Source organism: Columba livia, chromosome 3 (genome assembly GCF_036013475.1).
Source record: "Columba livia isolate bColLiv1 breed racing homer chromosome 3, bColLiv1.pat.W.v2, whole genome shotgun sequence".
NCBI classification, from domain to species: domain Eukaryota; kingdom Metazoa; phylum Chordata; class Aves; order Columbiformes; family Columbidae; genus Columba; species Columba livia.
This window is the reverse complement of record NC_088604.1, coordinates 21,741,967-21,756,439: the sequence shown is the minus strand read 5'-3', so window position 1 is coordinate 21,756,439 and position 14,473 is coordinate 21,741,967. Positions and strand designations below refer to the sequence as shown.

Genomic DNA, 14,473 nt, shown 5'->3' with positions numbered 1-14,473 from the left:
TTGTGCTGCACAGATTTTCACAATCTAAAATAGAAGATATGGGAGAACCTTTATTAATGGCTGTTTTGTCAGGCATACTCTGTGCTTTCATAATCAAACTGGTATAAGACCAGTCTCTAATCCTACTTCACAGAATACTCAAATGGCATCTTTAAAAGTCTCTGCTTTGTTTTTCATTGGCATTTTGGAAACAGACCGCAGCATCCAGCCTGGTCCTCTAAAGGTTTTGACTTCCTACCATCTGATATTACAATTCTAGTCCTCCTTAATAGTGCTCTCTTTTCTTAGCAGTCCTTTATAGGCATTTCACTTGATTTTTTTTTTCTTTTAAATTATTATGAGTTTTTAACCTGGATGTTCGACTGTACACCTAGTTCTATTCTAGTGGTATCAATCAGTTTTGATTTTCAAAGATCACCTCCTCCAAGCTCAGGAATAGCTCATCCCATCCATCACAGAGAAAGAAGCATATCAAATATATCAACAGAGATATATCAGAGATATGTTGAAGTATATCAACAGAGAAAGAAGCAAAGGTGTCATAATGTCGGTCTGCATCAATGACCTCCAACATAAAAAGGAAGAATACAGGAGATGGAAGTAGGATCAAGTGACCTGAGGGAAATATAGAGATGCTCCTTGAGCATGCAGAGATGGCATTAGGAAACATGAAGCCCACCTAGCGTTAAATCTGGTGAGGAAAATGAAGAGCAATAAGAAAGGTTTCTGCAGATACACCATCAGGGAAGGTATAAAGAAGATGGAGTCTCACTCTTGGTGGTGCTCCCTGAATGGGCAAGAGGCAGTAGGCACAAATTGAAACAGAAGAAATACCATTTAAACATAATAAGAAATGTTTTCACCATGAGGGCGGTGAAGCCCTGTAACAAGTTGCCCAGAGAGGTTGTGGATTCTCCAGCTGTGGAGATGCTCGAAACCCAGCTGTGTGTCATCCTTGGCAATCTGCTCAAGCTGACCCTGCGTTGAGCAGTGTGGTTGGACCAGATGGTCTCCAGGGGTCCTGTCCAGCTCTAAAGGCTGTGTGATTCTGTGAACTCTGGATGTTGAATTATTTATTTTTCCACTGACACAAGGAAAAATACTTAAAAGGTTTGAGAATACAAGCTAGTCAGCTATGTATACAAACTTTTTTGAAAATCTTAGGAGTAGTACTTTTGGAGTTTTGTGTAGACAGTTACAGAACAAAAATGAAATACAGAACTTCTGCAAGTGGCTTGATGCTTTAAGACAGTAGCGGTACAGTATTTTTATACTTTGCGTAACTTTACTCTTTTTACACAAAGTAAGTGTCCAGAGTGGTGAGGAGTCAGCTCACCAAAGTCTCATCTCTTCTTTACTTACCGGCATTCCTTTGACATCCATTGCAAGGAAGCTAATTGTTCTGGGATCTAGGTCTTTTTCCATGTGCTTTGTAAAGAATGTAAGAAATTCCCAGGTCCTGCCGTCTGTCTGACTGTGGCACCAGGAAATGCTGTTCAGGGAGACCATAGCTTGGCCAGTTTCTAGGGCCTCTTCCACTTACACCAAGAATCACTGTTTTGAGATATTAGAGGGTACATCCCTCTAAATAGAGGGTATCCAGTTACAGACCTGCTGCCTCAATTTGTCTAATCCTTTTTGTGATGGTTCCCAGCATTTTTTGGCTTTGCAGCTGCTGCATGTCGGACTGATGGTTTCAGAGAATGGTGACTTCAAGATCTCCTTCCTGAGCCGTACTTACCAGCAGGTACAGTTACAGCTGTTCCAGCTGCATCGGTGGTGGCACTGCATGTGCAGGTTAAAAATCTTCAAAAGACATTGAAAAGAAATATAGAAATACAGCAGGCTGTTTTGGGGGATTTTTCTTGTATGTGACAGAGTTACATGACAGCTGTAATTACAAAGAAAGATTGTTGTCTTAAGCAGTTCAGTAGTTAGAAAAAAGCTTCTGGAAGTGGGAAATAAGTTTGACGTCCTCCTTTGCTAAGGTTAAGACTATCAAGAGTGAGCTGTTGGGTGAAAAGACGCTTCAGCAGATCCACACTGGTGCAGGCAGGTGTAGCAGAGGAGGCGTCATTGTAGTAGGGTGAGGTTCTGGTTTTACTCTTGCGCTTCTGGGGTTTCTTTCAGCCTAGGCCATTAATATGCACTAGGCTTTGTGCAATGAGTTTTATCACATATTAGCAAAATACAGTCTACTTGGACGTTGCTGCCATTATGTAGACTATCCTCGCAGTGTTTCTTTTGGAGAAACCTCAAATAACTAACTGGTGCAAGCATGTCTTAAAGGTTTAGTATACATTTCCCCTAAGGATTGGTTGAGAAAATAATAAATCACTTAGAATCTGCTACACGGCTATTACCTTTGTATGTACGTACCAAATGCCCTGGATCCGTTGTGGGAGTACTTGTTCATGGAAATATTGAAGGAATGGTTCAATGTGTACATAGATACTGATATACAGATGGGTATATATACTGATGTACAGAGTGCAGAGTTTGTAATTTTTTATCTGGAAACCTGCACACACTATCTGTTTGACATTGAACAGAACTTTTCTAATAATTGTTCTTAAGAATATCTGTGAATAAGGATCAGGCTTAATTAGCTTAAATTTAAAAATATCCAAAGTAAAAAATATGGAAAGCTTGTGGCTGGACATTAATGTTCTATATTAAAAGAAGGTGTATGTGTAGGTATATCCTTTTTTACAGTGAACGGAACTCTATGTATAAATGCATGTCTCCAAATAGTCTTTGATCAGTGCTGTTCTTCAAAGGCACCTATCATTTAAATTAAGCTAGTTGTCTGTATGAGATTGATATCTGAAAACCATTAACAAGGTGTTTTTCTCTTTTTGTTTCTAAATCTGCAGATTTGTTATGTAGCAAAGGCTTGATGAAAACATCAACAGTGAAGACACACAAGCTTATCTATAAAATAGATCACTGAGGTAGATTTGGGTCTTTTTCCCATTTAAAGGCCTAAAGGGTTAAGGCAGTAAGAGCTGTTATGTGCTGCATTTAATTGTAGGCTGGCCTATGGTAGCAAAGGTTCCTTCCTTCCCCAAAAGGCCTGAAGTAGTAGAGTTGGAGTAAGATAACAGAAGATGAAGGATTTTTTTAACATATGAAAAGCCAAGTGCTTTCTAGAGTTTTTATCTTTTTTTTTTTCCTTCTTTCTTTAGACAGATTACTTTCTTCAATAGTTAACGTCTCTGAGGTTCTTACATTTTAGACGTTTGCTGTAGATGAAGTACTTTGCAGTGAGAGGAAGCCAAATCAGAGCAACAAATCCTCAGTTAAACTTGTTACAGAATTTAACTGAACAACAGAAACAGATAACAGGATTGGGCCTTTATAGACTAAAATTGAGGTTTTAGACCGTTATTTACATGACAGAAGCTTTAAATGTTGACTACTGCTTGGTGAGGCTGACAATTTAAACACAAGGATTTGGTATAGCAAGGCATCTCTTTGAAGGCACCATCTGCAGCTTGTCTGGTTTTGTTTTATACTATCAACAGTACCAGTGTTCTATGAGATGGGTTTGGTGAGTGAGCCACAGGGATGCAAAGTTGAAGGTAGCTGTCTACTTATTTTTAACATAATTAAAAATAGACAGCATATGTTTAAATTAAACATGAGAGTTTGCTCATTGTAATCTGTACTCATTTTATTCTCATAGTGGAAAAAATATTTATGGAAGCAGTTGCTTTTCTTATGAAGCCATGAGGAATGCTGTGGCTTATGGTAAGATTAGGCGTGGGCTGCAGAGGCCTGGCTTGTGGTGAACCTGGCTCTCCTGTGCCTCATCTGTCCATATCCCATGAACAAAAGCTGGTAATCGCTCTGGGCTTGCTCTTCCAAGTTCCCCACCGCTTTGCCCAAAGCTGGGTCCATATTTTTATCTAGCCAAAGTGAAACTGAGTGAAGGAAAGTCTAGGTTAGACCTTCCTCTTGATCCTAAAAGGGACCTACTGTGTCTTCTGGGTCAGAGGAGCTGAGGCGGCTCAGAGGTGAGCAGGGAAGGTGTAGGATACAGTGGAAGGGGAGAACAGGAGGTGGAAATACCCTGTGACTAACAAGTCCTAAGAAAGGTTCTGTTTTACTTCTGCGAATGGTAGAGGTGATGGGTTTCTGAGACGTGAGGAGCTGGCAGTACCAGGATTTTCCTATCCAGTGTTTGTGCTCAATTTGTAGGTGGTTGTTTGACATACATATTTTAAGGCCTATGTGGATGTACCAGTTATAAAGTGTAATCAGTTAAAACCAAAATAACAAACCGATACTGATTTGCACTGATAAGTTCTGCAAAAAGGATGAAGCATCATAACAGCTGATGAATTACCCTTCACTTGTGTTGTCTACTATGATTTTGTTTTGATTATTATACTTCATAATGTATTGTTGTAATTTTTAATGTAATCAAGTAACACTCATAGACTGTCACTCTGCCCTTCTTACAAGACCCTGAGAGAAATGCATGTGAGCAATTCTGTTAGAGTCCCTAAGCATGCTATCAGAATAAAAATAACCAATACCTATATTTTTCACTTTGGGGAGAGGGAACCAAACCTTTAATAATGTTGAAAAAATAATTTATGCTACATGTTTAATGGTCGCAGTAAATTTAGAGAGCACACTGTGGTGCACCAGTGCCACACGCCGCGTTTCACCGATGAGCCAAGGCTCTGACCCTTTTTGCTTGCAGGGCCATGAGTAGTTTTGGTGAGTTAAAAATAGGAACAATGGGTGCAAAGCAGGTTAAACCTTAAGAGTTTCTTAATTCAGCTGGCTGTCCTGTCTGAGGCCCCTTCGAGCAATGACTGTTGGTGCAATCTCTGTTTGCTGAAGCCCCTAAGCTGCCTGTGTTCCCTTCTGACCATGAGACACCAAAACGGGGCCAGCAGCTCCTGCCTGCAGAAGCGCACCCAGGAGCAGAGCTGTGCTCCCTGACACCGCTCGTCTGCCTCTGCAAACCAGCAGAGGTTTGTCCACAAAGTCTGTAATGCACATTTATGAGGATGGTTATTTCTTTGCATAGGTTCAAGGTGCAAGTTTCCGGGGTTGGAAGGAAGTGACGTCCATGTTCAATAAAGATGATGAACAGCAATTGTTAGCAGGATGCAAGTCTCCAAAATCCAAAGGGTGAGTACAATCAGTTGGTCTATCTGCTATTAAATTATACAAACTGGAACAGAAAATTCTTTCGCTGTGCAAAATAGTGAAGGTAGACACTGAGAAGCAATAGTGTTCAGCTCCTGGAAGTGAAATCACTAAGAAAGATTTATGTGCCTTTCAAAATTATGTATATATGAAGTTTACAATTAATAAGACATGCTCTTTAGGAAAGGACAGATATTGTGGACAACCTTTTTAGGTCTGCCAGCACGAAAAGGGAATTTAGCTGCATAATATTTTTTTACTCTAGGAAAGGAATAAAGGTTTCTGAGTAAAGGGGTCATTCCCACCCTTCTCCTTTCCCCTTAAGGCTTAATTACGGTTTAGTTTACAAATTCCCTTTTTTACATGCTTTACTTGTTCTTTTGGAATCTTGCTACACCTACAAAGGTTAAGTGGAGTAGCTATACCAGGATCTGCAAATCTTCCCTGTTGGAGCTGTGGGTGCTTCCTTGGAACAGGCCTGCTGCCAGAGCAGTTACAGCTGTTCTCTGAATAGAACAAGCCCCTTTCAAGCATTACAGAATTGTTGGGGTTGGAGGGACCTCTGGAGATCATCCAGCCCAACCCACCTGCTAAAGCAGGTTCACCAGAGCAGATGGCACAGGAATGTGCCCAGGCGGGTCTTGAATATCTCCAGAGTAGGAGACTCCACAACCTCTCTGGGCAGCCTGTTCCAGTGCTCTGTGACCCTCAAAGTAAAGTTTTTCCTCATACTCAGATGGAACCTTCTGTGCCTCAGTCTGTGCCCCAGTCTGTGCCCATTGCCCCTCATCCTGTCGTTGGACACCACCGAAAGGAGTCTGGTCCCGTCCTCTTGACACCCACCCTTGAGATATTTATAAACACTGATGATTCTCTTCTCCAGGCCGAACAGACCCAGGTCTCTCAGTCTTTCATCATAAGAAAGATGCTCCAGACCCCTAATCATCTTCTTAGCCTGCCACTGGACTCCCTCCAGTAATTCCTTGTCCTTCTTAAACTGGGGAGCCCAGAACTGGAGGCAGTGTTCCAGATGTGCCCTCACCAGGGCAGAGTAGAGGGGGAGGAGAACCTCCCTCAACCTGCTGGTCACACTCTTCCTAATGCACCCAGGACACCACTGGCCTTCTTGGCCACAAGGGCACATGGCTGGCTCGTGGTCAATTTGTTGTCAACCAGGACTCCTAAATCCTTCTCTGCAGAGCTGCTTTCCAGCCGGTCACCCCCCAACCTGTACTGGTGTCTGGGGTCACTCCTCCCGGGGACAGACTGTTTTTCTGTTGCAAGTATTTGTAGGCCTGACCTGCGTGTGCTACCTGACTGCCTTGGTTACACACAGCAAAAAATGTGCCACCTGTCAGTATAGCTGTTAGAGCCAAATAGCAGCTTTGATAAGGCTTGCTGTATTACATTTTGTTTCCAGTTTACTTTGAAATACATATAGTTCAGCATACAAGAGTATATATGTGCATGTAGGGTGTGTGTGTGTGAAAATGGTTTTAGAATATAAACACATATATTCCCATTTCCATTTGAATCTGTTCGGTAAAACTTCCCCAGAGTTCCCAGCTCCTGCCCCTGTACAATTTTATGGGTGTTGCTGAGATCACAGAATCACAGTCTGTGATGGAGTCTGTGACTGGCTTTAGCAAGATGAAAATTCTGAATTATCATAAATTCAAACTTCAGTAAAGGAAAAACCCGTTCGAAGGTATTGGTTTGGTCTGCTATTTAAATATGATAGAGTCAAGCTTTCATTAATGGGAAAAAAGCTCTCTTAAGATAAATATTTTAAACATTTCACTGGTGGTTTTCTTTGTGGCTAAGGAATTTGTATGCTGCTAGGAGATAAGGTTTGCAATTTGCTACTTAGCTCATTGAACCCTGAAGGTTCCTTGTTTCACCACTGGTATTCAGCCTTTCTTTGTGGTCCATCATTTGATTACATACCTGACCCTGTATGTAAACCTATGCAGATATATTTGACATTCTGTATTTTAAATACTCCACACTGTGAATATGAAATAATTCAGACTGAAGGTTCTTAATGGGATAAAAAAAATATAATAATAATATGAGTAGCCTTTCAAATGTCTCTTTGAGAGAGAAATTACAACAAAGGTTGTTTTTTCATGGTTTTGGTAAGGGAATTTTGGGAGTTCCCAGCAGAAATACCAAACAGCCGTTTTCAAAACATTGTGCCTATCTTTATGATAAAAACACTGGTATCTTTTAAGTCCAAGTACTGTGTACATCAAATATATTAGGGTATAAAGTTTAGCTGGCAATGTGATAACAGGTATGTGAACCTGAGAAACACAGTGATTGTTAAAAGCTGGTGGTAGACAAAACATTTTCATATTCCTTCTACTGTCCTGGCTCTGGGTTTGTTTTTGGAGTTTTTTTTTGTTAAAGTCCTAAAGGGTTCTAATACCTGCTAAAATGCTTCATACATTTCCAAAGGCAGTTCTGTGTAATTCATGGGGGGGTGGGGAGGAGCGCAAAGTCTTTTCTAATAGGAAATGGCCACATTCAGTCCACTTCTGATTTACCACTGCAAGATGCTACTGTGTTTAGGCTCACATGTATACGAGGGTGTTTCCCCTGAAGTTGACAGTAGTGGATGTGCTGTCATAGGCTGATGACTCGCCAGTGTTCCTTACTACAAAAAAATAATAAACTAATTGGATGTTTATTAATAACTATTCCATGCATTGTTAAATGAAGAAATTAATCACCTCATCATTGTTATTTTCTAGAACAAACCTCAAGTTAAAGGAAGAGATGAAGTCTGAAAAGAAGCCAGGTTTTTGGGACAGTTTGGTGATAAAGCAGAACATCCAGTCTAGGAAACCAGACGAGATGGAGGGATGGGAACCACCGCAGGTTACTGCCGCTGACTCTCCCAGTGATGCAGCCACTGCTTTAAGTGACTATACAGCCTGGTCAGGCTGGGAAGATGAAACCAAAGGCTCCACAAAATACACAAACCTGGCAAGCTCAGGAAACAGTTCCAGGTGGAGTATCAAATCAGCTGGAAAGCTGGTTAGTATCAGACGTCAAAGCAAAGGTAACCTTACTGACAACTGGGAAGAACTAGAATGATTCTGCTAATGTGAAATGCTTTATAGATAAGAAGAGAAAGGTTCCATGATTTATTCGTATGTTTAAACCAAAATCAAATTGCTCAATATTGCACCTTTATACAGTACTTTGTTTTATTCAGATTGTTAAAAATTTTTGCTCACCTGATAGTACATTTTCTTATTACATTGTTAAATAGCTATGTTTTCCACACAGAAGAAAAAGTAGAGAATCTATTTTGTGCCTATATTTCACATTCAGACTCTGCAGTATGTTGGGTTGTTGGTTTTACCAAAAAATGTAATTCCTTAGTGAATGTATACACTGGTTGTAAAGTTGTCTGCCTTATGTAGGAACTTCCACTAGGCTTGAGGTCCTGTTTCCTGGTATGTGAGGGTCACTCAAAATCTTAGTTTTGATGCTGACCCTTTTTAATTAAGAATACTGATCTGTTGCTTGCAGGGAGAATGCCTGTACTTGGTAGACTGTTTTCCAAAAATTCAGCCTCAGCATATGCTTCAGCTTGTGCACACAAGATGCTCAACTGTCACAACGTGCTATACTGTGTAAGAAACGGGAAAATACTATGGTAATGTGATTCTTTCCATCACAGGAACTTCACCAATAGTCAGGTCAAATGGGTCTTCCAGAGTTTGTTTGGTTGGTTGGTTTTTTTATATGGAGTGTTGTTTGACAAAGCTAAGCTGCTCAGTTTTTAAGGTGCATGTTATGCGAACAATAAAAATGATTGACAATTTGGAAAGCAGCAGTGAGTAGAGAACAAGATCATCTGGATATTCAGTATCTGTAGTCCTGAATCTTATTCCTCTAAGTTGCTTCTTATGGAAGGGCATATGTTTTATTTTCACAATAGCTGATCCTTGTTCTACAGCTGCTTTGTGTTGTATGTGGTGTTCCTCCTGCCCCTGCCCTGCAAGCAGCGATTGAATTATACTCTGGCATTTTCAGGATAACTGAGTAATTGAGCCATTGCAGGTATGTGCATGCACACAACTTCTGAAGAATTTTTGTTATAAAGCTCCGTCTTGTTAGCTACTGATATTTTAATTTTTGGTAAAAGAAGGTGAACTGTTAAAGTTGAGATTTGAAATGTATGTAAGAACACTAAAAGTGCCTCTTTCTAACATATTGTCTCTCATTAGCATTGTGGCCTATGTCAGATTCAAAGTTGGTTTCTATTTTGTTTATACGACCTATATAAATACTACTTTAACATTCATGGAAAAAAATCAAACCAAAAGTTTCATAAAAAAGACAATTTCTCTGCTGATTGCTAAACTGGTAGAACAGAACTGCAAACCCGGTGACTGCCCAGCAATATGGCCAGTACACTCAGAAGATCAAGTCAGCATTTCAGAGAAAGTCAGTGTTTTTACAAGAAAGCATTTACCTTTGTATAATGGACATCTTGTAAACATATTCTTGCAGGAAGCTTGTGCTGACCAAAAGGGATGCATGCGATTTTCTTCTAAGCTTGAACCTTGTTTCTGTTCCTGGCACTCTGCTCCTTCCTTAGCTCTCTCTTTCTCCTCTCTCGTCCAATACATGTGTAGTTTTCCAGCCTACAGTTCCTGCATTGCTATTTTTCAGAGGTTCCTGTTGAGATGTGCCTGGAGGGAAACTGTAGCAAAATGGTTTGGGTTTTGTTTATTTTTCCTGTTTTAATAGGATGTTAAAAGACATTGGTCTTAAATTTATGTAAAAGAACATCAGCGTTTTGTGCTACAAAACAGGATCTTGTAACTGGCAAATGTATTTGTAAAATTTATATGTTTAAAAATACTAATAGAGGAGAAAGTGTTAGCAGTTGCATTGCATCATTTAGTCTGTGAGTAAACTCTGTATTTGCCTTTGGCAAGTACATCTGCTGAGGTTAATTATAGGAAAGAATAAGTATTCTTGGGTAAAGTATGCTGCATTTTATAGTTTAGGGAATACCCTCTGAGGCATGAGCTAGTATTGAGTTTGGTTGTTGGTGCAGACCTTAAAGAATGGAAAAAGATCTGCTGGCAGCCCTCAGTATTTTTCTCTCAAAGATGGGCTGAGAACTTCTAATTTAATTTCCCTCCTGAAGAAACTGTTTATACTGTGACCAGTAAAGGTTTTGCCTTGCACATTATACTGTCAAGTGCCTGTTTCTCACCTTGATGATGTGTTTCATGCACAGCTTAACTGCAGCATCTTTCAATTCATTTCTAAATGTATGATAACGAATGTGCTCACAACAAAATTGCATCCGAGTGGGAAATTGAGATATGTAAACTAAGGTTTAACTCCTAGTGATGAAAGTTTTGATGTGCTTTTTAAATGGTATTCCTCAGAAATAACTGTTGTAAGGATGACCATTATTAAATTTAATATAATTTATTGTTATGCTTTAATAATGTATTTGTCTTTCGAGAACTCACTGGTGTGAGCTTTTCTTCTCTTATGTTTATAAACTTGTCTGAATTTTCAGAACGGGGTCTTCTTTACTTTCTTTAGTTGATTAACTACATTATACATTCATGGGTTTAAGCTATACACAGCTCCATATGTGGAATAAGTGTAGAATATGTCCCTTAATATTTGTTTTGAAATCGCATTTCAATCTATGTGAAATGGTTTAGAAGAAGGTAGCATTAAGATTGTATGATAAGATTGCACAAAATAAAATATAGTTTATATTGCTTTCTCGTAGCCAATCTGCATGATTGTTGGCGTGGTTTTAACGGGAATTGAATTAAAAGCTTCATGTGGCTGTAACTAGTCACTCAACTCTAAGCAAAGTTCTTTCTGAGTATTTTTATTTATTAGCATCATTTGCAAAAAGAAAAATAGTATTTTCCATATGAATAAAGATTTAGTTTAAACTGAAACGCCTTATTCTTTGATTTGTTTTTTTTTTGGTCGCACTGTATTTGTCATGTGAATTTGTTTTCACGTGTGTGGATGTTATTTGCACCATGGTAGAACCCAGCCAAGGAAGTGAGAGCTGTGTTTGTCCACACTCAGTGAATCAGGCTGTCTGAGGAGCTGCTGCGTCCTGGATTTAGAGCATCACCCATTGCAGTTTGTCAAAACCAATGAATTCTTCCTACTGTGAAAGCAAACATTTTGCTTTATTGGTTTAAACACTTTTTAAAGAATTTATTGAGTGTTAAGAAAGCTTGGCCAGAGCAGCATTCCTTCCCTGCAGACTTCAGCAGCCTCATGTAAACTGGAGGAGCAGGAATCCTTTTGCGTACAGCAGCCCCAGAGTGAGGTGAGACCTGCGCCCCAGGCTGTGGCACCAAGGAGATGCAGCCACTGTTACCAGTAGATCAGATCTAGATAGAAGCACATTGTCACTCCTCATTCTCCCACTCTGGTCTGCTGGCTTTGTTGGTGTCTATATGGGCTTAGCAGGGAAGATTTACACAAAATGCTTCTTACCAGACTGCGTGAACCAGCTGAAACAGAAAATTTTACTCATACAACTTATATTCTTAGGGAAGAAAACTGACATTGAGATGCCTCTGACTACAGCCCGGGGGGTCAGGTGCACATCTGAGTGCAGGGACCGGTGTTCGCAGGCCCTGGGTAGCCAAGGACCCTGCCACACTTTGCGCAGAGCTGTTCCCACAGCCCAGGTGAATTCAGCCTGGCAGCTACCTCGCTTGCCAAAACTTTTTAAAATGCTTGTTAATATATATGAATGTCAGATGATAAAACTGTATGTCCTGTCTCTGTACAGTCAGAAGAGGACATTAATGCACATGTTATTTAACTGCTCTTACTGATTATTTTTTTTCCATAAGTGCCTGCTAATTGGTTTATGATGTGCAAGTATCTGGAAAATGAAACCAGCACTATGAAGAGGAAAAGTAATTTTGGAAAAGGCTTAGTCACTGGTAATAGTTTGCAAAGGTGTGTATCACTACATGTCTGTCTCTCAAAAATTTCTTGTAGCATGACTGCTTGGTACCATAGACAGGGAATCTAACAGGTAGGTAAAGAATCCAGTTTAGAAATTGAAATGAGAGTTGCATTGATTGTAAGTGCAACTAGCATAATGCAGGAAAAAATGCTTTTTCTATAGTTACAAAGTAATAGAGACTATGGAAACAATCAGAAAACAGGGGTATAAATAAAAAAAAAAAATGAAACACATAACAGTAAACAGAAGATGGACTTGCATATAATATTTACCAGTTTTTATTACTGATGATAAATGAAGAAACAGCTGCTCTGTATTTGGGAAGAAAATTTTCCTATTCTGTGTTCAGTACTTCTGTAAAGATGCAAGGAAGCTACAATACTCTTTTAAAGTCTGTAATAAAAGCACTTAAATTTCTGTGTTCTTGAGCCCCAAATAACACCAGTGAAAGCTTAATAACACCTGTTGAATTGTGAGTTCACTATTGGAAAAGAAACAGCCTTACTCTCTGCAAAGAAAAACACGCAGCTGTGTTTTCTAAGAGTAGTTTGTCCACTACTGAAAACAATCATGTGATATTTTACTTTTTAGTTGCTCTAACCCCTTGTACTGAGAATACTCTCTGAACAGTTGAGTTTAAATATTTTTTTCAAATAATTTGCTGGTTTAATTATTTGAGGTTGTACAATAAACCAGCTCAGATTTGATACAGACCCCATTCCTTGAATTCAGCAATGGGTTCTGGCCTGTCTTGTCTTCTACAGCTTTCCTTGAAAACCCCAAATGCTGTTGGCTGAACATTTTGTTTGTCCAGGATTCTTGCAACCAGGTTACATGGCTAAATGCTTCTGGTATTGGAGAGGCAGCAAAAATACTGTGGTGCATGTGTTTGTGCTGGAAAAAGGAACAGAGACTCACATATCCAGAGTCCAACTACTGTTCTTTGTATATGATTACTTTTTTGGTGCTAAAGCTTTCTTAAATGCAAGATAATTAATTATTCTGTCTTTTATTTTTGTACTTGTTCCCTATTAGCTTGTTTTTTGGTCACATATGCAAAAATCTCCTCCTAAAGACCCCATCTTTGCTGTTTCTGTCATGACAGACACCCACTTTTAGGCAGAGTTGCTTTCTGTTTAATGCCTGTAAACAGTTTCTTTTGAACATTTGGACAGAAACTTGGCAACCAGCATTTGACAGGACAAACAAAGGAAAAGTCAAACATCATTTCCCCGTAGGAAGTAAACTATTGTATGATAGGATGGAGCACAGGATTAGCACAAGTCGTGGTACAGATGCAGCAATGCTGCACATTGGCTTATTTTGAAAATTAGAGACTTAAATATATACTTGCTCTCTTTTTTTCATTCTATAAACTGGCATGTCTCACTGCTGTCACCCAGGCTAGGTTTTCATGTTAGAGAATCAGAACTAACACAGGGCTAGTCCTTTTTCCTGGTGTTTTTCCTTGGTTACCCCACTCAAGAGCAATTGGAAAGAACAGCCCCTGTGCACAGGGACAAAAATGTAGCTTTTGGATGTCTTTAAGTCTGCTGTTGCATAACTCACAGCAAGCACTTCTCCAGATCTGTTCCATACTACTATGCCTATAAATTAGATTTCATTGGTCAAAAAAGTAGAAGTGCAGGCAGTAGAACCTTTAAGCAAGGACTCAGAAGGCTGCACATGGTCAGCTTCCAGCAAGATGGGATGAATTACTCAAGTATGAATTGAACTAAGCAGCTCCATCCAGTATCCTGCTTCTTCAAAAACTGTCCTCCCAGCCTCATCCCCTTCTCTGTTCTCTTACCAGATTCTCTGAGCTCTCACATCAGAGCTTTTTCATTAACAAATGCAGTGGGTACAGCAGCGCTTGGGTGAGGAAGGTGCGGTTTGCCCCTGTGCTCTGAGTGAGCAGGAGTAAGAATGGACATCATCAGTTCCATGCCTGGTCACTGCCACTGCAGACACCTTAACTACAGGAAAGAAACAACCCACAACAGCCTGCAATTGAAAAAATCCATCTATCAGCAAATTCAACTGATAAGGTTGGTATAATACTGACATTAAGTTAAAGCTAATAAAACAGTCTCCCAAAGAAATATTCTCCTCTTCTTGTACAGCAAATTAACAGTTCAGCTCTTCTATTAAAAAAGTGCTAATACAACCAATTACTGTAAAGCAATGTCACTTGTGTGCCTGTATGCTGCTCATTCCATTACCAATTACTACAAAGAACAGGTTATAGAAAGATCTTATAAAATTCAAAGGCATTCATCTCTATGCACGAGATACTTCTGGGAA

At 39.6% G+C, this 14,473-nt stretch overlaps 1 protein-coding gene across 1 annotated transcript in view; it reads left to right on the top strand.

The window, feature by feature from the left end:
- Positions 1–11,129, top strand: part of TDRP (testis development related protein) — a 29,216-nt gene extending 18,087 nt beyond the window's left edge. Inside the window, exons 2-3 of the mRNA XM_065056015.1 lie at positions 5,048–5,151; positions 7,926–11,129. Of these exons, the coding sequence (XP_064912087.1) occupies positions 5,048–5,151; positions 7,926–8,271 (450 nt within the window). The 3' untranslated portion in view covers positions 8,272–11,129. The remainder of the gene's footprint in view (positions 1–5,047; positions 5,152–7,925) is intronic.
- Positions 11,130–14,473: the final 3,344 nt, after the last annotated feature.